Here is a 23,419-nt window from a genome sequence, read left to right on the forward strand (position 1 = left end):
CTAATTCTAGCTCTTACTTTTGTTAAGCATTTGTTATGTTGCTGCTTTTCTGCAAATATTTGGAAATAATTAGAAATACCAATTTTTGATTCAAACCTTTTTTCGTTTACTTTTTAATAATGAATTAACATTGAATAGAATAATTTCAAATCTCGTTAATAGTAAAAGACAATATTTATTAGATATTTTTACAGCAATCAATATTTTAAGAAAGACATTTGTCTTTGTTTAAAAAAAGAAGGGCAATACTAAAAGACACCGTTGGTATTGTAATATTTTTTTGCATGCTGTTTAGCCTACAGCGCTGTGCCAGAAGAATTAAAGAAATAATTTAAATGAAAATAAAAGACAATACAAAAACACAACAGGAATACGTGACCCATTACCCCTCTGGTGCCTCTGATTATACAGTAATAATTATTTAGTAAAGTGCATCTTTTTGTAAGACTTGTCTAGTGAAACAGCATTCTCTCCAATATAAAACATGTAACACAAGACCTGGAATAACATAGGTAAATCAGAGAGGGAAAATATTTTAAAACCACTATTTTTCAATTTAAATAAATAAACTGATTAACTGCAACCAGACAAGGAACATTCACATTCTTTCATAAAAAAGCAACAGGTTGCTTGGCAATCATTAATTTGGGAACAGAAAAAGTGATGCATGATTAGCAATTCGTATGTTATTAGTGCAGACGGAGCAGTGTCCAGAGCTAGATTTTTGGAAGTTTGGGAGCAATGATGACAGGATTTGCTTCCGTTAGTAACCTCCTTCCCATGGTCTTGTAGTCATAAGTGCAGTCATGGGTTTCTGCATAGCGATGAGCGGCACAAAAGTTGTTCCCACATCTGCAACGAGAGAAGAGACATATGCAATCTGTTAAAGGGATTGTTCACCTTTCAAATGCTCAGTTTTCAGTAGGGTTGCCACCTCACCCCTATAAAACCAAACACATATGGAATACACAGCCTGCATGGCTAATTAGCAATTCATTTAGATGCATGGCTGCACTTAAATCAGTTCAGTCTGCAGCATGCATGTAATGAATTGCTAATTAGACATGCAGGCTGTGGACTACTTATGTGTTTGGTTTTACAGCGGTGAGGCGGCAACCCTAGTTTTCAGATTGCTCACTAGAAAAAAACTTTTTGTCCCCCAATTGAAGTTTAAAGTCTAATGTTCCTGTCTCTGGTGTTTCAGTCTGGCAGCTCGGTAATCCAGGTGCGGATTCAGCACTCTACTTACTATTTGCTATACTCTCAGCAGCAACTGTGGAATATTAGCAACTGTTGTATCAATTCTAACAGCTGCCTTTAATGAAACTCGGGGATTCAGAGTTTTCTCTGAGCTCCTTTAGAAAGACAAAGGGTCAAAAGAAACTCTAAACTTCACAAACAGAAAATGGAAAGTAATAGAAAAAAAGTCTCTTTTTCTGGTGAACTATATGAAAACAACTGAATTGAAAAAAAAAGTGTTGGAAGGAGAACAACCCCATCTTAAACTGACCATACACCGGCCAATAAAAACCCATCTACTTGGTCTGGAAGTGTGTATGCCTTTCCAAGGTGAACTGATACATTCCTTTCACAATGTATATACCAAATCCAACATTATGATTGGATCATAGGGCTGGGGGCCAAAGGACTGGATTATCAGGGTGCAAATAAGAAGCAAACAAGATTTAAAACATAAATGCACCTTACAGAGACACCCCTTCAACAAAGTTCAAAGAATTGTGAACCCTTCTATCTACGCAGTGCGGGTAGTTTTTGTGAGCCCTGCATTAAATTAAATGTGCATTGGCACAAAGGCCAGTTCAATGCCTTTTATATTCCAGCACGTTCATATAATTCCTCCACAACATTTAGTTTGTGGGAGATGAGTAAAGGTAACCATGCACTTAAGAGACCTATTTACTAAAACTCGACTATTTATTTAAAAAAAAAAAAAAAAAAATTGATCAAACTCCCAAATCCGATTCTCCTTAATTTACCAATAACCATTTTTGGAAAAAATCTGTGACAAAAAGTCTTGACAAAATTATGCGACAATTCGAATCGTGCAACTTTTTAAGTTGATGCCCAAAAACTTGACTTTATACAGCTCAAACAACTGGAAACTATTGAGAATCCTAAAGGTAAAAAACATGTTCCAATGGTTAAAAGGGTCCATCTGTCACTGACTTCTTCGTGATTTCAACAGGTTTTAGCCGGAGTATTTTTGGATTGGAGTTTTTAGCAGCTTCAGAGCATAAATTCTTGAAAAATGTACTTTTTTTTCCTCCTCGTTCCAGTTAAATGTAAGCTTTAATAAATAGGCCCCAAATAGTTCCACTTGTTTGGCGAGGTCATCCATGTGCCAAGACAAATCATTCACATCAGTCAGGCGGTATTTGACTCAAAAATGCATGTGCATTTTCATGATAACTTATCAGGTGCAGGCTAAAATACTACCTAAAGAGTTACAGAAGACTTGAACAGAACCAACATATAAGATGGGGGAAATTAAGGAAAATAATAATTATCCTTTGATAGTTCTATACAGCTAGTTTAAGTATTGTTGTCCTTTCGACTTCGATCAACATCCGTTATTAGATTCCTCATCTGTGACAACCGTTGCACCTTTTGCAGTAATTGCCATAAGTCTATAATGGAGTACAACTGGGCATCAGTTGATGGCCTGTAGTTTTACACAGAGCGTGTTTATGGTATTGAATGAATATATTGGACAGTATGTTTAGATGGATATAGTGTTTCACCTGCACTCAAAGCTTGTTGCCAATCCAGTTTTCTTTCCACAGACAAAACAGTGCTTAGCAGTTTTCTTCTTGTTTCGAAAGGTTGATTTAACAGGAGCAAAAAGATGTGTTGCTTCTACAAAAAAAAAAAAAAAAAAAAAAAAAAAAAAAAGTGATCCACTGCTACACACAGATCTTACAGTAAAAGCACAGTTCTAATGGTATGGGTGTGTATATGCAGCTTACAACAAGACTATTTAAAGGGGTGGTTCACCTTTAAGTTAACTTTTAGTATGTTATAGAATTGCTAATGGTAAGCAACTTTTCAATTGAGCTTTATTTTTTTTCAAAATATAGTTTCTGAATTATTAGCTCCCTTCTGACGCTTTCCAGCTTTCAAATGTGGGCCAATGACCCCATCTAAACAACAAATGATCTGTAAGGCTATAAATTTATTTTTAATGCTACTTTTTATTACTCATCTTTCTATTTAGGCTCTGTCATATTCATATTCCAGTCTTTCATTCAAATCAGTACAGGGTAATTTGGACCCTAGCAACCAGACTGCAAATTACAAACTGGAGAGCTGCTGAATAAAAAGATAAATAATTCAAAAACCACAAATAAAAAAAGAATACTAATTGCAAATTGTCTCAGAATATCCCTCTCTACATCATACTAAAAGTTACAACCCCAAAGGCGAACAAACCCCTTTAATACACAAAAACAACTGGGACAGAGTACAAAGGAAAGACTGATGTATATTGTGAGTTAACATGGATATAGGTGTGATGGGAAATGAGGAGAAGCTGAAAGATGTAATAATGCATTCCATTAATGTTACAGAAATTGGATCGCAGGTCCCTACTCTGACTCTGACCCATTTAACCTTACTAGCCAAAATAATATATCTACCTTTTCTGTAAAACCACCCCACTCAGGAGGTGGGAGTTAAGTGACTCAGGAGCATACTTGGAATTTTATTTCTTCTAGTTCCTTCTTTTTGCACCTTTTAGCAGTCAACAGCTATCCAAAATATAACTGGGAGTTTATATAAGTGGCAGTGGGATCTGCCACAATAGCTCTCCAGAAACCAAAAGATCCTAGCTTGCAGAATCATTAATGGTCAAGGAACAGGAGAATGTCTGATGGGGGTGCCAAGTTATTAGGCAGCTCCGCAGTGATGCTAGTCGCTTACTTCAGAACCAAGGCTGGTACATCTTTCCTTCCAAAAATGCACCAGTGTCTAATGGTAGACACTATTGATATCAGGATGGTAAAAAATTAACAGTCATAACTATAATTGCCAGTTAGAGATCATTATTTTTTAACACATAGTAGTCTACACCTCAGTGTGTAGTAAGCATGCGATTACTGAACATAACCCTTAAAATCCATAGCCACATCAAATACAAATTCTAGTGCTTGAATTGTATTTAGTGGAAAATGTAGGCACATTGATAGAAACTATTAACTTCCTTACCAAGGCCTTTTCCAGTGGCTCGATGACTCTCTGCATCTCCATGACCAAGAGGAGACTAAAACAAAATAAAAACAACGCAGTGTGTATATCAAAATACGTATTAAGTGCACATAATGGTTGATGACAAATCCAATAATATTTTCAGAAATAATGCTCAACTATAAAGTATTTCCATCTCCTCCCCCATGAGTTGGCATAATCTGTTCCTGTCCAGACATGACACAGAGCATGACCATAATCTGGCTCATTCTGATGATGCTCATGGAAACACTCATGGAAAGCTACTGTAACCGACAAAGTCAGCGACTAGAAAAATACAGTGGAAGCCTATAGTGAGTGAGTGGCTTCTACATCTTAAAGGAAAACTATACCCCCCAAACAATGTAGGTCTCTATTAAAAGATACTGAGTAAAACAGCTCATGTGTAAAACCCTGCTTCATGTAAATGAACCATTATCATAATAATATACTTTTTTAGTAGTATGTGCCATTGGGTAATCATAAATAGAAAATTGCCATTTTAAAAAATAAGGACCGCCCCCTGAGATCGTAAGATTCACTGTGCACACATACAAACCACATGTAAGGTCACATGAGCCAATTAACAGACAGAGTTCTGCCTTTTGCTTCCTCACTTCTTCCTGTTACAGTTAGAGTTGTCGTATTTCTGGTCAGGTGATCTCTGAGGCAGCACAGATAGAGTCACGAAATGGTGGTTCAAGGCAAGAGATGTAAAAGGGCAATATTTATGTAAATATATATTCCAGTTTGGTAAGATTCTTTAATATGTCATTCAATTTGATATAAACTATCTGTTGCTTAAGTATTCATTTTTGGGGTATAGTTTTCCTTTAAAGCCATACAATGTGACAACCCAGTCATCCAGACCCAGTTTACTTGCCTATGTATGGGTCCATGTTGGGCAGGACAAGAGGGAGAAATTTAAATCTTAAATTTTGCACCCTTCAGTTCTCTTATAAAAAAAAAAAAACTTTGAGCAAAGATCCTACTACACAATCTGTTGGCTATAAACTGCTCTGTGTGAAATTATAGTCAAGAGATGGACAAGACTAAAGGTGGCCATACACTTAGATCAGTTTTTTTTCGCGAGGTCGTCAAACGTGTGGATCTTAACCCATTATGCCCATTAACGGATGGTCGATATTGGGTAAATCCGAACGTTGGGCCCTGGGCTGAACGATCGTATTAAAATGCTGCGAATGGACGCCAACGGGTCACAGGACCGAATCAACTAGCCGATGCGGTCCTGGATCGCAGAAACAAAAAAAATCAGACTTGCGCAATCTATATCTGCCCAATTTTTGGCCTCATATCGATTGGGAGGACCCGCCGGGAGCCCCCACACACGGGCAGATAAGATGCCCAATCGGTCTACCTGTGTATGGCCACCTTATAGGGATACTGTCAAAATGAATCAGTTAATAGTGCTGCTCCAGAAGAATTCTGCACTGAAATCCATTTCTCAAAAGAGCAAACAGATTTTTTTATATTCAATTTTGAAATCTGACATGGGGCTAGACATATTGTCAAAAATAGTTTTGCTTCCAATAAGGATTATTTATATCTTTGTAATAAAACAGTACCTTGTACTTGATCCAAACTGAAAAAAAGGAAATAGTTTTTAAAAGTTGGATTGTTTGATTATAATGGAGTCTATGGGAGACTGCCTTTCTGCAATTCAAAGCTTTTTGGATATTGGGTTTCCGGATAACGGATCTCATACCTGTACTATGACTCTTTCACTTATCAGACAAACACCTAAATGAGGAGGATACTCACAACAAATGATTCTGCAGTGTCACATGAGGATGGCATTCCCTTAAAGCTTTCTTCCTGAAGGCCATTTGATAGGGCAACAGTCATTTTAGAAGGCCTTTCTATTGCAGTGGAGCTCCGCATATTAGCTCCACTTGTGCATCGTGTCAATGATCCAAAAAATCCCAAATGGTTAAGAGAGCCTACAGGCTCTTTAGAAGCCTTATTAGCCAACTTGGTGATGTCCCTAGCTGCCATTTTAGATATTACCTCTGACTGTTTTCCTGGAGAATCAACTTTTACTCCTCTAAACCTAGCAGTTCTTGAAAACGAACAATCTGCTATATTACGGACTTCGACTGAGCGAAACAGATTTTGAGAAGTAGGTGTTCTCAAGTTTCCAATCTCAAAGCATTTGGACTGACACTGTAGAATGGGTAAGGGCGAATGAGATATTTGTGAAGGGAAATTGCTTTGTGCAGGACTGAAATCACTAGTGTTAATTCCAGTATCCATTGCTTCAGATTTCAAAGCTTTTGACACAGATTTATGTGAAGTCTCAATAGCTGAAGGTCCTTTACTTCCCTCTGTCAATTTAAATTCAGGCTTTACATGTCCTATGGTACAAACATTCCTATAAGGTTCTACAGGTCTTACATCAGTTAGAAAATCAAAGGAATCTGTAACTAGCCTGGAACTTTCTTCATTAGACACCAAATCCATATTCTGATGAAACATAGAGTCATCATCCATTATGAGGATATCCTTTTTCTTTAAATGTGCAACAGGAGGAAGAACTTTATTTTTATTGTATCTGGGATTTTCCAGTTCAACGTGGGAAACCATGGGTGGTAAGTGAACACTGTGGGAAGGAACCACTTCAGGAGTTTCCCAACTGGCCTCTTTATGGAGATTATCACCAGTAACCGATTGTAATGTCCTAGCAGCAGCAATGGCAGAAAGTGCAGTATGTGAAGATTCAGAGCAAAGGTGATTTCCAGGAGGTAGGTAAGACTGTCCAATGTGGGGGAGAACCCTTAAAAGCCGGTGACGAGATGATGGCATAAAACCACTTGATGGACGTGGGACCATGGGGGGCCTTGGTTTTAATTTTGTCATTTTCTTCGGCTGTGAAAAGAGAACAGATATCAGTAACGCTTTGTGTTATAATGGAGATCAAACCTCTGTAATTTATAATGTATTTCTCATCTAAATACGACATATAAAATGCATGATCAATGACTAACACATGATGCATGATGGGAACAAACACGTATAGAGAATATCTAAAAAAAAAATGGCAACTTTCAAATTTTATTTTATTGTTACAAAATGACATTTTTAAATTGTCAGTATTTAACATTAAGCTTAAATTAATGACTACATTTCACAAAAAGTAAAAGTGATACAGTTTATTGTACACAGTGCTTATTTGCATAACAATTTCACAGCATTAACTCTAGAAGTTTTTAATAACTATTAGTAACCACTCCTTTCTAACATACAAAAAAAAAGTGGAGAAATCTAAACAATGATTGCAAAGCCTGTATGCACATTTTGTTTTGTTTTTTAATGTTATATGTATTATTAAAAAAACTCAAAACTAGTATAAGTAAACAACATTAAAGGTTTACATCAGTTATTATGAGATCATAAAACTAGTGGGCCAGGTTAAAAATGTAGTAAGACTTATGTCAGAAAAACCTTTTTATTGAGGTTCATATTCTCCATCTTGGATTTCAGTAACTTCATTTTGTTCATAGTGATTGTATTTTCTATAATTTGTTGGCCAGACGAAGAACCCTCAGCTTCATCGTCATCTTCAGCATACAAATTATATACCGAACCTCCACTACAGTGAAGACAAAAAAGATCTTTTTATACAAGTACACAATGTCAAACCTGAAATTTTCCATGGTTTTTAGCCAAGTAAAAAGAAAGAAAGGAGTTTTGCTAGTGAAGTTCCAAATTTTTTTTTTACACATTTGTTCCTTTGTGGTGCTTGGCCAGTAGCATCTAAGTTTTTTTTTGCTCCATTACACTTGAAATTGAATATTCCAGAAGGTTTGTCTAGGTACCAAGCTAATTTCTAATTAGTATAGTAAAAGGTTAAGCTCTGTTTTAAATGACCAGAATGAGTCACAGTTACCACCCTACAGTGTGTGTCCTAATTGGGACTGAAGTGTGTCCTGTTTTTATCTAAGACCTTTTTAGGAACAATTTGCACTACTTGATCTGGTTTTTAAAATCATATAAAGCTATATAATGGTGCAACCTTTGTCCAAACCAACTAGCAGGTTAGGCAGACATATCCTTATTCATGCCTAAACATCTAATTTTTGCACAGCTTCCTGGACCCAACTTACAGTATATTTAAGCCAAAAACATCAGTTTTACTTAATTTAATAACTGGATCTGAATAAACTGCATTCCGTTTTAGTGTATTACAGGTATGGCATCCGTTATCTGGAAACCCATTATCCAGAAAGTTCCGAATTCCAGAATGGCTCCCATAGACTCCATTTTATCCAAATAATCCAAATTTTAAAAAACGATTTCCTTATTCGCTGCAATAATAAAACAGAACATTGTATTTGATCCAAACTAAGCTAAACCAGCCTATTGGCTTTATTTCAATACATGATTTTCTAGTAGACTTAAGGCATGAAGATCCAAATTATGGAAATATCCATTATCCGGAAAGCACCAGGTCCGGAACATTCTGGTTAACAGGTCCAATACCTGTACATGATTTGTAGGATTAAATACAGTATCTGATTATAACAAGTGTTTGGATACAAGCCTACATGGTGTGACCAAACTTTTCATATTAGTATACAAATGAAAAATAATATAGCCAGATTTCCCCCAATTTGATAGGGTAACAGTAACCTGGCAGCCTTGCACCTCAGGGGATCCAAAGAGCAAGGGGGCTCTGTAGTCCAATGCTTGCTCAGGGTTACAAGTACAGGGTTCTTGTCATGTTTAAGATCTGTAGAGAGCTACCAACTAGTAATTGGATGGGCTCTAAGCAGTGCAACTTTGCACTCCTTATCACTCCTGTTTTCATGCCCATGTTAAATGAGCCATTTATGCACTAAAGCTTATGCCTGAATGGGATTTTAATTAATAATATTCCCAAAATTTTCTTAACTGCAATATGCAGATCAACATAAGTTTTTTTTAAAAAAAACTACCAACAATCTCTGACTGACGGCAGTCAGTTTTTTTTTTATTTATAAATGTGGACCCGTATCATAAATAAAGTATTTTTTTGGATGTCAAACTGGAATTTACAAGAGGATGTGTCTGCTAACTCTTAAGATACCTCGAACAGTTCTAAACAAAATATATTGCCAGTAAATCAGCCTATGCATACATTTAAAAATCCAAAAAGAATTTCTGTGTTTCGAATACAAATAGTAGCCAAATATTGCCTATAGCTCCCATCCAGCCTTTAAAACAGGGAATCATTTATAGATGTATGTTAATGGACAGGGGCTTAAAAGCTTCCTGCTTTTTCACTATAGCTCCTGAGTTAAGGGTAAGTGCACTGTTAGTTTCACTACTCAGTCACATTGTTTGCTGGGGGTCTTGATTTTAAATGCACTACATACTTAGAATGCTAATAGATAGTGTAGGAAGGGAATTATTTACAGGTGTGTGTTAATTGTCTGGGGCTTAAAAGCTCCCTGCTCTCTCACTAGAGCTTCTAGAGTTAAGGGTAAGTGCACTGTTAGTCTTACTACTCTGGTACACTGGTTGCTGGGGGACTTGATTTTAAATGCACTACAAATAGAACGCTCACAAATAGTGTAGGACTTTAAGGGTCTTCGACGTGACACGTGAACTTACATATTTTGGCCAAAGTGTGGTACTAACACCTAATTTTTTGTTATAATTATTTTTAAAGGCATACAGTGCTCTGGCAATCTTTCTTCTTCATTTAAAAATCCAGCCAGCTTCTTTGTGGTGTTTCTCCATAAAAACATTTCTTGTAGGGATGGCTACTTCTGCAGGTTGATGGACTAGAGGTGAAAACCTAAAATTTTACAGATTAATTCCTACCTGAGGGATTCAGACAGAGGAGTCAACGTGCCATCTCCTCTGTCTACAACACGAAAAAAATTTAACTGCTCTCCTTCCTGGTACACCAAAAAGGTGACTTGTTTATTTGAAGGGCCTTTTTCCCATGAATCTTCCCTTATAGGATCCATGTATTCTGCGATTTCCCTGATTGGGTCTTCAAGCGGCACTGGAGAAAGTAAAACATACAGACTTTGTTACTACTAAGGTATTATTGTTAAAGGAAAACTATTCCCCCCAAGCAATGTAGGTCTCTATAAAAATATATTGCATAAAACAGCAGGTTGCAGTACATACTTGCAGTGAATATGCAGAGAAACAGCATTTTTCTGTAAAAGTTCTGAAAAATAACTTGCCAGTGGTGCTCTGTACACTCCTTGGGGTCAGGTAAAGCAAAAGCCTATTTAAACCTCCTCAACATATGCTTAAAAACAAGTCTTAAAAAGATCCTTTCTGCTGACAGGCAAAGCAATATGCATGTCCGACATGAAAGTTCTTCTGTACACTGTCTTCTATTGCAACTACTTACTCTATACTGAGCATGGTAAACAATGGTTTTCCTACCACTGCGTGACTGCCAAGACAAGGTCCTATTAAATTATGTCATTAGTTGAAACTTAAGCACATACCTCTGCGTGTATTAATTGGACCGCCTCTCATAGCCAACACCATTTTCAAAGTGCATCCTTCAGATATGCTTTAAATGAGGAAAACAGCTTTGTTTAGTATTAGTAAAATCTTTGTACCAATGCACACAAATATATCATAAAAAAGGAGTATCTATAATTAGGCAAACAACTGTTCCTCATGATATCAATGTTTAGAACACTGCATGTAAAGCAGACAAATTGTTTATGGAAACATGCTATTTTTATAGAATCAAAAGTATTTTCTCATAGTTATGGCAGTAGCCTGTAAACTCTTTGTTTAGGTTTAGATTTGGTTTCTACACAGAGATCCCACCAAGACAAAAAGACTGTCTCACTAAAAATATTCTGCAAAGTCAAGTGTCACAGTGCAGAGTTAAATTCCTCAGATTATATGTAAGAACTGAATGATTAGTAAATTAATACTAATTAATACTACTGGCAAGGCCACAAGTGTGCAGTGATTTAAGGTAGCTTCTAGGGATGAACAAATTGACAAAAAGTCAACCCTAACTAACCCCCTTCTCAATGGTGACTGAATGGTATTTATAGACCTGCATCCGCTCTGCCCATCTTTGATGGCAAAAAGGGAGTTTTACATAGTAGCGGATAAATACAGGCTGCTGGAGGCCAAAGTGTGGCATAGCAAGTTCCCAGACAGGGTGGGCAGAAAGAAAGGTTTGCAAAAGAATGTGTAGATGTCAGCCCAAACCCGCACAACACTAGTAATTTCTGTCTGCTTTCTTTGAAAGGTGTGCATACTTTGATGCCAGAATACTGCTGAACATTTGAGAACATAAGAGAAACCACATTCTTTAAAGAACAAGGATAGTGAAATTATGTTTGCCCAGGATGAAGCTACTCTTCTGGCCTGAGGTACTTTACTGCCAAGTGTACTGCCTTCACAGGAATCCCTTGTCGTTCTCCATGATTGGTGTATGTGGTACAGCACAGAGCTGAAAGGAGATCATTGGGAAAGTAGTAAAGATGGTGACATAATGACGGCTCATTTTTTAAAGAAGAACTAAACCCGAGCCCCTTCGGTCAGTCATGCACAGTACAAGCTGATTCAGGACATAGATTCAACTTTGCATGCTCTTCCAAGATCAGTGTTGCCGGTTTAAGAGAAGCAGACAAAAGATGGCACCTTTGAACTCCATTGCACAACCCTGACTGAAAAGAATATATGCTGTGGGGAGGAAGTTTGTGGGGTGGGAGGCAGTGGAGGAGGGCTATGGTTTATTTTTCCTTTAAAGAAAAGCCAAGGGTAAATTTTAAGCAATTGTATTCACTGTAGGGGAGTCGTCCTCCACTGCACGTTTCCCATCCTTTCAAATTCTGCTTAAATTGTTGTAGGTTCTTATAATATTGTAAATAGAGTGGATTTTACGGTCAACTGTGGTTGCTGTAAACACAAAAAAAGCAGTTCTATAAACTCACTTGTAATCACTTAAACTACATTCGTCCTCTAATTCCATGTTGTTCCAAATTAAGTGCTGCTGGGCTACAGGAATGCCTACAAGAAAACAGATAATAAACTGAATTTTGTGTTGACAAAAACTTTAACAAAGGTGTTTACAGGCACCCCCAGTAGAGGAACGATCCCCTGGTATGAAAATATACCCCGTGTACCATCGCAATTAAGTACAAACCTTTAATATCAAACCTGCAAACATTGAGATATCACTGTACAACTGTTGTACTTGTTTTGCATGTTTGTCATGTTTTGTAACCATGAAGGCACTTGGCATTTCAGCTGTAACCTGTGACCAAGTAGTTCTACTGTGACAAAGACTTTATTTAGCTTAGCAGATAAGCATCAGTGGCCCCATTCATAATTATGTATGTAACGTACCTTTGTATTGCTCTCTCAACAGGTTTTCATCTGACATTGGTCAGAAAATCAATCAGGCAGGTTAGAAAATTTTCATTACAGTGAAATGTATCCATTGTCCAATTGTTTACTGGGCCAAACAGGCAGCTACCCACAGTTTTCCTGGCTTCAACTAGACTATATTACTTGAAATGGTCTTTTTAGTTGATGGACAAATCATACATTTAAAAGATCGTTTCAAGATAAGATTTTTAAAAGATGTTATCGTAAGACCAAGCTTAACATCTCTGGTCACCTTTAAACAAAGGCCTCCGAAAGCAGCAAATTAACAATATATTCATTTTTATTTACAACCCCATACTACAGGGATGCCGAAGACGATCGCTGTACCAGTAGATCACGGTAATGTTCCTGGTAGACTGCGATCTGGGCCCCGGCAGTGAGCGAGGGAGGGAGGACGTTCTGGCTTGGCTGAAGAGCAGATCGGCACGAAGGGGAGGGAGGAAGGGACAGGGAGACAAGAGCGGAACAGCATGGAGGGAGGGGCGGGGAGACAAGAACAGCTTGAAGGACAGGGAGACAAGGGGGGGGGAGACAAGAAGCACGGAGGGAAGGCACGGAGGGAAGGCACAGCACGGAGGGGAGGCACAGCACGGAGGGAAGGCAGGGAGATGAGCAGCATGAAGGAAGGGAGAGAGGATGGGCTGCAGGTACGGATGGGAAGGACACAGGAGGAAGGGGCTGCAGGCATGGAGGGGAAGGGAAGACAGGCTGCAAGCATGGACAGGGAAGGGAGGGAGGGCTGAGAGCAGCAAGCATGGACGGGAAGGGAGTGTGTTCAAACTTTCATAGTAATGTGTTATGATGAAGGGAGGTTAAACCCCACCCCCCGAAATGTTGATCTTGTTGGAGGTCTAATAATAAAAATAGGGGCCACGTCCCTGACTGCAGAGAACAGAGTGTGTGTGCGGATCCATGAATTTACTACTGTTTCAAACTTTCATAACCTGCCAAATTTTGTCAAATGAACATGGTAATTAGGGGGTGTGGCCACAAAAATGGGTGTGGTCAAAAAAAATTTGCTACGTGTTATCAAAGTAGAACTCCTGATGGGGACCAGGCATCAAGAGTAGATCCCAGTGTAACAAAGTCTGGGCACCCCTGCCTTACTATATTCACCATACCAGATAAGTGCACTGATCACAGTAAAGCTGCATTACTCTACATCCATGAATTGAGAAACACCAGGTACAGTTCTACCCAGTCATACAGGCCAACAGACAACGTTTCTCTGCAATGCCCATGTACATTGCGAGCCAGTGCCTAAATAACTGCAGGAATTTTAGACATCCCTGTAGACATAGCCAAAATGCATCTACAGTAAGTGCAACACTATCAGGGCATCTGTGCCAGAATCACAAAAATTTAACTATTTGCCTGTAACTTCTGCTTTTCTCTGGGTATCTGTACAACCTGTGTCAGACATTTATTTAGTAAACAATGCAAAACAGCTCAGTGCAACCACCGAGGAATGCAAAAATGATTGTGTGGGCATCTTTTCGAGCAAAGAATAATAAATGCACTTAGGCTATTTACAGAGTTCTTTGAAAGTTTTGGTGGTGTTAGGATTGGGGATCATAATCGGTAAACTTTAGCCAGAGTTATTTGCTAGGCTGGCTGCAGCTTTGCAGGTGATAAGTAGTGCAGACATTCTGCAGGAATTGGCTGTATACAGAATTCCCCATAGTGACAGTACAATGTGCTAAACAATGACAAATAGCTGCAGAAGAACAAGCTATAATTATATTGGCCAACGTTCCAAAAGTCAGCTAACTCAATGTGACATGCTGTAAACACACAAAAACAGTCTATGCTTACATATAGCAAGATATTGTTAGTTCATACAGAAATCCACCTTTTTAGCACTTCATATTTATTAAAGCACCAGTGAAGGTATACTTCCTGCCACAGTACATAAAAACTGCCTGCTTAAAGATGTAGTTTAGTGGTCGTACGACCACTATGGGATCCATTATCCGGAAATCCTCAAGGTCCCGAACGTTCTGGATAACAGATCACATACTTATAATAGAATATCATTTTCTTAGCAACCTAACATCTAGTCTTCATTTTAAGTTTTTTTTAAAAAAGGAGACAAAAAGCAATCTAATAAACAATCAATAAATTTAACAGATACCAAGCAGTTCTCCTGAAACACTACCTTTTTTACCAGGCCTGCTAATACTGAACGCCATGTTTTATGCAATAAACACTTGAGGGTATTTTCAATACACTGTAGTCACCCATGTTTACTTATCATGGAATCACCTCCCCTGCTGTTCTTGCACCAATTTTTACCCAACCACTTGTATCAAATGCTTCATATTCTGATGTGTGGCCATAGAATATCCAGTTGGTAGAGTTAAGTCACTGGATCTAGCAGCCAACCCCTACCCCCCCCGCCCCCCCCGCTCTGCTAGCGTACAATTTTAATTTTATTACTTGTTATTTCTTATCTTTCTATTCAGGCCCTCTCCTGTTCATCTTCCAGTTTTTCATTCAAACCATTGATCAGTTCCGAAGCTAAATTGTAAAACCTACATCTGAAAAGGGGCCTTGGCATGTTGCAAAAGTTACATAAATTGCATGAGTTATGTTAAAACTTACACAATTTAAGTAACTTACACAAAACCTGCCTTAACTTGCCTAAAAACTTAATGTAACTTACATAGGAGCTTGCATAATCTACATACCGAGCAAAAGCAATGCAGAGAAGCTTAAAGGGGTTGTTCACTTTTAAATGAACTTTTAGTATGATGTGATATTTTGACATCATTTGCAATTGGTTTTCATTTTTTATTATTTAGATTTTTGAGTTAGCTTTTTATTCAGCAGAAATTTCAGCAATCTGGTTGTTATGGTCCAAATTACCCTAGCAACCATAAACTGATTTGAATAAGAAACTGGGATATAATTAAGAGAGGACCTGAATAGAAAGATGTATAATAAAAAGTAGCAACAACAATACATTTGCAGCCTTGCAGAGAATTTGTTTTTAGATGGGATGTAACCCCCTTGTTGAAAGCTGGAAAGAGTCAGAAGAAAAAGGCAAATAATAAAACATACTAAAAGTTAACTTAAAGGTGAGCCAATCCTTTAATAGTAGCAGCAGGAACAAATTCTACCAATGAATTAAGTAACAAGTTAAATACTATTTTTACAAAATCCTTTTTCTAGAGTAACATCAGCTGTTTATACTGGGATTTACTAAATTATTTCAATGTTTCCTGCATGTACTTTTCAGCATAAGAATAACTAGTTATTGGGTCCACAGCAAAATCATTGGGCTCCCTAGACTTACGCAATTTATGTAACTTATGCAAATACTTTTACTGTTATATATATATATATATATATATATATATATATATATATATATATATATATATATATATATATGTATATGTATCAAGCAATGACAAGGCAGAGCATTGTGACAAGGGCACATAGGTAGGTAGATTTTAACTTAGGGCAAACTCCCCTGACTACATCAAGAAATAAACTTAAGGGGACAAAGGTATTTTCCAATAAAAATATATATTTCAACTACTTGTCAGCTCCACTGGGATCCCCTGTTAATAGCAATGGTATCAGTCAGGAGTCTGCTGTTCGAATGGAGCCCACCATGATATTTTAATATCCTCTATGCAATAGCAGGTCTTTTTTCATTATTTACTGTACACAAAGTAATAATTGAAAAGAAAATGCTCCAACTACACGCTACATTAGGTTAGGTACAACGGTCACCTAAAAATATCAGAAATAAATTAAGGTGGCTATACATGGTCAATAAAAACTGCCAACTTGATCTTTCCAGACCGTCAGCAGCTTATTGGCACCATGTAAAAGGCCCACCAACAGGCCTTACCACCTGAATCAGGCAGGTTTGATTTGCCCTTCTGAAAAGGACACTATTGGCATGCTGATGTGGTCCTCAACTTCCAGGCCCCTAAGCCCTCTGTGTGATCCAATCATTTACCCCATGCCAACCATCACATCACCTGGATTTGGCCAAGTGTGTGGCTAGCCAAATCAGGCCCAGATACAGCAACCAAAATAAAGTAATAGGTTACTATGGCTTACTGTACCTGGGCAAACTTTCTCTATTACATATTTGGGAATATTTTGGTTTTTAACACAAGTGCTTATTGGAGTTGGATTAGGTTTCGGTCCAATTAAATGTCACACACTCAGCTGTGAGCAGCATATTTTTCTGGCTTGGAACAGCATGAGCTAAAGCGGGTTTGATTTTGTATGTAACACAAGATATTGACACTGTTTAGGTTTTAAAAACTACTATTCTAGAAAAAAAAAAAAAGTCATTATTAACATGTCACACATTCAATTAATTACCTTCCAGTCTTTGAATTTTGGATTTTACAGAAGCCACGGTCTCGTGAGGTGACACACGAAGCTCAAAACATGTCCCAGTAAGAGTTTCAATGAATAGCTCCATGGTCTCATAAAAAGGTAGCTTGCAGGGAAAAGATCCAATGTTATCTTCATTGAAAAATGGAGGTTCCTTCTTGCTTGCCATTGCATAGGGTAGACAAGCTATTGTGGAACACAGTGGGGAGTACTAAAAGTAGGAAACCATTACAAATGGCAAAATATTGATGTTCATCATTTAAAGTGCAAACCTGAGAAAATGAAAAGGCAAACCTCAATAAAGCACAATTACAATTTAAACAGCTTACCGGTAGTATTGAGAAACACTGGATTCAGGATAACATGCAACCAACTTTTGCATGAAAGGTGTAATGTTTGTGTGTACACACACACAAATTTATGGGATTCGTTATCCGGAAATCCGGATTCCAAAAATCTCTGAATTACAGAAAGGCCATCTCCCATAGACTTTTTATTCAAATAACTCGAAATTTTAAAATAGATTTCCTTTTACTCTGTAATAATAAAACAATACCAATATAATTATATCCAATTAAGATAATTAATCATTTTTCAGAGCAAAACAAGCCTATTGGGTTTATTTAATGTTTAAATCATGTTTAGTATGGAGATCCAAATTAGATAAACATGCCAAAAAATGCCAAAGCAAGCCTTTCTGAGTAATGTCTACACAATATATCGCAATATTTCTCATTCTTTGCTATGTGTGGTGGAATACAGGGAGATTAGTCACCTAGCGACAAATCTTTTCTTTGGGTGACTAATGCTTTCCCACCAGGAAGAATACGAATCACCAGCGGGACGGCATACGAATCACTTCGGATTTCCGAAGTCGTCCGAAGTTTCCTCATGAGACAACTTTGGAAATTTGTATGCCATCCAGCCGGCGATTTATATTCTTGCTCGTGGGAAGTCATTTCAGGGAAATTAGTCGCCCACAGTAGAGAAGCTTTGTCGCTGGGCGACTAATCTCCCCATCTGCCACCACACTTATTGTACAGTAGTGGTCAAAAAAGATATATGTGCCATAGGCTTTAGAAGTGATTGATAACAAACTCAGTTATTGTTGCGTGTCTAGACCACAATGATAAGTCTAGGGCGCTGGTTTCATTATTCGAAAAAACTTGCTGTAATGACAGGCAGGGAAAATGCCAAAACTGCTTTGACCCACCTGTGCAGACAGCCATTGACTATAATAGGAAACACCTGCACACATGGCCTTTTGACAATACCTAAAGGTAGAACTACATGGGCGATTTAGGTGCGATCCGACAACACGTGAGGAAACGCTGGTGTCAAGTCGGATGTGACGGAGATAAGGTAAGTTGTAGGAATGTCGGATGTAGACGCAGCGTGTATCCGACATGACTGTTGGATATACGACATCGTCTGCATCAGACATTCGTGTCATATTGGATGCATGCTGCGACTTCATCCGACATTTCTATTTATTACCTTATTTCCGGCGCACCCAACTTGACGCCAGCGTTTCGTCACGTGGCGTCAGATCGCACCTAAATTGCCCAGGTAGTTCTACCCTTAAAGGAGAAATCTGTGGGGGAAAAACCCTACCCCCCCCACCCCAGGTATCCCTCCAGCCCTCCTCCCCCCAGGCTAACTACCCCCCTTATAGATGCCCCATACTCCATACTTACCCCTCGGCGCAGATTCTTCCAGCGAAGTTCCACGTGTTCATCTTCCAGCTCCTCGGTAAGCATAGAGATCTGCTATTTCCGTGTAATTCCACACGTGTGCAGTTGTCGCAAACCGGCAAACTACTCCATCTGTGCATGCGCAGAAATACCGATCTCTCAGTCAGCTTACAGAGGAGACGGAAGATGGACGCGTGGAACTGCGCTGGAAGAATCTGCGTTGAGGGGTAAGTATGGAGTATGGGGCATCCCCCTGGGAGGTAGTTAGCCTGGGGGGAGGAGGGAGGGCTACCTGGCATGGGGGGGTGGGTTTCCCCCACAGGTTGATTTCTCCTTTAAGGATTTTAATGGGTTTTACAACTGCTGCAGTTTAATCTTTAATAAATGTGCCCCTTCAGCTGAAAACATGGAATTATTAAGTTTTTATAGAAATTAATGTGCATGGATGTAACTAGGGTTGCCACCTTCTCTGGAAAAAAATACCGGCCTTCCTTCATTCTTGCCATTTGTTCCTATTAATAACATTGGCATCGAGCATTATTTTTACCGGCCAGGCCGGTAAAACAGTGTCGGACTGGGACACCAGGGGCCCACTCTCAGTACTATTGTTCTTCCTCTCCTCACTCAACCTCTGTTCTCCAAGTCTCTTTACATACTATAAATCTATTATTCCATCTATTTGACCTCTTTGTTCTCGTAGAAATAGGGAATGGCCATGAAATAGGCTAAATCTTTAGCAGCAAGAGGGCCACTGATACCTGGGCCCACCGGGACTTTTCCTGGTATCCCGGTGGGCCAGTCCGACATTGTGGTAAAATACCGGCCAGGTGGCAACCCTATTTGTACTACTTTCCACCTGAACCAGGAATCTAAATCACCCCCTTACCACAGGAGAGAGAGAAAGTGTGGGGGTGTGTGTTGGAAGATTGTAATTACTTGACTTCATTGGGTCCTGCTAGTTCCTAGTGTCACGTGTGCTCACAGCAGCTTCATTACATGTTGTCAATGGTGTGAGGAAGCAAAAGCAAGAAATTAAACAGGGCTTGTAATCATGCCTGGAGCATCTATCCAACATTACATTCGGCCTTTCCAGCATTACTGATAGTAGAGTTCGAGGGTAATTGATGCAGGGAGTCCTGTGAAATGTGTACAAATTCAGTAAAGTTTGGTTGAATTGTGCAACATCTGCAAAGCCCATTCCACTCAAACACAATATTGTAATTATGGACGATAGAATTAAAAGCTTAATGTGTGCGTAATCACGTGGGAAAGAAGACTGTGTGTATTTAATAGGAGGCTAAATATAAGCGTGCTGTGTTAGATACGAGGAGATGACACGCAACTCTCCCCACAAGCATATACAGACTCCCTGCTGGGGTTTAGAAGCACGAGCTTTCATCCGATCTCCTTCAGCCAATCTCAGGTCACGACCTACCTTTTCATGCCTTTATGCGAATCACATATTACGGGGCAGGCAGCACAAATGTACCAAACAGCGTGGCCAAATAGAGACGAGGCGGTGTGGGCAATCAGCGCACTAAAAGTATGTAGCGTCTAGTTCCTAGGTAGCGTTCACTTCCTATCCCGAACACATCCCCGGTGACGTCCCATGTAACGTCATCGCACCACGTGACTGCCCATAGCAGGTAAATGCGCTAGAAGTGATAGGAAGTGAGAGAAAAGGGAATGGGGGATATGGCGGGGCGGCTACTGTGCCTGTGTGGATTGGGGGGTAATGTTCTAAGCGGAAGGGAACTTTTAGGCTGCAGGAACAGAAGCATGGCCACAAAAACGAGCATTGACAAAGAAGCAGCTGGTTTACTCAATGTAGTGGACCCATTAGCTGAAATGATAATCTGGTAGACCACATATTAAATGGGTAGCAACTAGTTCCTATACGTGGAAAGGACCGTCCCTCTAGTGGGTAGGAAATAGATGATTCACATGGCAGTGAGCTAGTTTCTAGCCTCAGAAAGGACCTAATTACGGAAAGCATTTTAGGACATCCTCCGGGGAAACACCTGTCCTCCATGCGATGTCCTACAGCTTAGGACTGCCGCATCGGTTGCTTTTACCATCACTCATCCTCCAAATCTGCAGTCATACCTCCATCCTCTACCCCCCCTTCTTAGCCGTCAGTCCTCCGCCTTCCCTGCTCAGCCTCTACACTCAGCCTTCCACTTTACCTCTTCATCCCTCCGCACTTCGCCAGTATTATTATAGAGATGTTTTAAACACATTTCCGCTTTCCCGGACTGAAAATGCTCGCTCATCACTTTAGGAGCTTAGAGAGAAGACTGATGGATGAGTTCTGAGCGGGGAGGGCGAAGTGCGGGGGGCTGAACAGGTAAAGCGGAAGGCTGAGGAAAGAGGGTAGAGGGCGGAGGGCTGAGGGTGGAGTTTGTATGGCTGACGGCTGAGAAGGGAGGGTAGAGGACAGAAGTATGACTGCAGATTTGGTGGATGAGTGAAGGTAAAAGCACCCGATGCGGCATTCCTAAGCCGTAGGACATCGCATGGAGGACAGAAATTTTCCGGAGGATGTCCTAAAATGCGCTCCATACCTAATACCTCTAGTGGTGAGGTACCAGGAAGGAAAAGAATTAGTCCAGTCTATACTGACAAAGCTAAATGCCATCCAGTACAATGACCTTCAAAGTAAGGCCCCAAATAAGGATAGAATCTAGTCTGTTCTAATAGAGCTGACTATTTCCCATCCTTGTAAATGCCCTCACAATATATTAACCTTTTGGTATGTTAAATAGATAGAAACTAATTTGAAACTCATTAAAGGACATATTTCTGCCATTATTAGAGATAGTACTTAGTTATTCATATACTTAGAAATCCATCATCCTGTGTTCAGCTGTTTTACCTCTACTTCATATGAGGTCCAGTACAGGGAAAGAAACTAGTCAGTTCATATATGAACAAGCTAATTCTTATCCTATCTAAGGACCCTCTCTAACAGTACAGGGACCATCTGTATTAGGCAAATACCTGAAAGGTCCAGTACAGGGATATAAACTAGTGAGTTCATATATGAACAAGCTTATTACTATCCTAAGGACCTTCTCTAACAGTACAGGGACCATCTCTATTGGGCAATTACATGATGGTCCAGTACAGGGATAGAAACTAGTCAGTTCATATATGAACAAGCTAATTCCTATCCTATCTAAGGACCTTCTCTAACAGTACAGGTACCATCTGTATTGGGAAAATACCTGACAGGTCCAGTACAAGGATAGAAACTAGTCAATTTATATAAGAACCAGCTAATTCCTATCCTGTCTAAGCTGGCCATACACAGAGAGATCTGCTCGTTTGGCGATGTCGCTGTGGAGGAAACGTTATCTTGGCCCCCCCCCTCAATGGAGGGAACGGTTTCAAAGTGCCAATGAGGCTCTTGTAGAAACTGTTCCAAGGTTATGTGTAACATCTTTCAAGTTGGTTCCATGTTGTACCTCAAGTGATCTCTGGTCTTTGGATATTTCCCTAACATCGCCAAATGAGAGGATCTCTCCCCGAAATGCCCACTTTGACGTGGGCGATATCGCTCTGATCTGATCATGGGCCCTAGGGCCCAACGATCGGATCATAGTGCTGCCAAAACAGGCAGTCGGATCACAGGACCGCACCTACGAACCGATGGGGCCGCGAGCCAATGGGATTTTTAAACCTGCCCAATCGACATGTCTTGCAAAGATGTATAACAAACATAAATCATTTGTTTAATTAATTTGTTCTGGTGCAGTAAGTTCATGTTTATGTTTAGTATACAAAATACAGAATTTTTTAGCATTATTCTATTTTAGATTTTAGTTCCCCTTTAATGCACCTAGCTATACAGGTGGATCCCAGATTAATGAAAAGGCATCAGGAGAAGATTTCACAGCCTGGTTATGTTCCTAGCAGCAAGGTCTTTATTCCCTCTGAATCTTTTACTCTTCAATCCCCTGAGGATCCCATACAGTTTAGGACCGCTAAGCTGTCACTTGCCTAACGATTTTGCAGATGTTCCCAGGGCATCTACATGTACTGTGGTACTAAAGGCCATTTTGTCTATACCTGCCCAGTAAAATTGGGAAAACTTCTGAGCCTGTATGAGGTTGAAGAGATTCATTTGGGCTGTATTTCTGCTCCCTGTAACATTAGTTCTAGGATTTGTGTTCCTGTTACTCTGTCCTGGAATAACACACCTGTTTCTGTTAAGGCTTTCATTGATTCAGGGGCTGCTGGGAATTTTGTTGACGCAACTTTTGCTGGTAAAATGTCTGTCCCTTCCATTCCTCTCTTGTCAATAGATGAAAACCCCCTTGGCAATGGCTTAGTTACATCAGTAACCCCTAAACTTGAGGTGTGTGTGGGAGGCACATGTTCTGAATACATTGATTTCCACCTTATCCATCCTGCATCCACTCCTGTGCTGTTAGGCCTGCCCTGGTTAAGGCAACATAACCCACACATTGAATGGAGCACTGGGGAGATTTTGCAATGGGGTCTTAGCTGCGTCAGTCTGCATTAACTGCCCATTAGATCTTGCTGCCACAGTCCTTGAGTGTCTACTTGAATGTGTTGGGAATTTTCAGTGACACCAATATCCCACGATAGGGAATTATCCCCTCTTATAAAATTGAAATCCACTAATCCAATATATTAGGAGCCCACTGGGAGAGATTATTGACTCCAATGGAAAGGACACGGAGGCGTAAATGTTAACTATTTTA

General features: G+C 39.4%; 1 protein-coding gene across 1 annotated transcript; it reads right to left on the reverse strand.

Moving 5' to 3' along the window:
* Nucleotides 1-82: 82 nt before the first annotated feature.
* On the reverse strand, nucleotides 83-20,268 carry zfand4.S (zinc finger, AN1-type domain 4 S homeolog). The gene is given in 10 exon segments (NM_001086167.1): nucleotides 83-852; nucleotides 2,763-2,877; nucleotides 4,225-4,279; nucleotides 6,025-7,128; nucleotides 7,705-7,852; nucleotides 10,069-10,255; nucleotides 10,716-10,783; nucleotides 12,174-12,249; nucleotides 16,981-17,267; nucleotides 20,125-20,268. Coding segments are annotated over 9 exon segments (2,073 nt in total). The 5' UTR covers nucleotides 17,165-17,267; nucleotides 20,125-20,268; the 3' UTR covers nucleotides 83-716.
* Between the last annotated feature and the right edge of the window lie 3,151 nt (nucleotides 20,269-23,419).

The sequence above is a fragment of the Xenopus laevis genome, chromosome 7S (assembly GCF_017654675.1).
Source record: "Xenopus laevis strain J_2021 chromosome 7S, Xenopus_laevis_v10.1, whole genome shotgun sequence".
In the NCBI taxonomy this organism is placed as follows: domain Eukaryota; kingdom Metazoa; phylum Chordata; class Amphibia; order Anura; family Pipidae; genus Xenopus; species Xenopus laevis.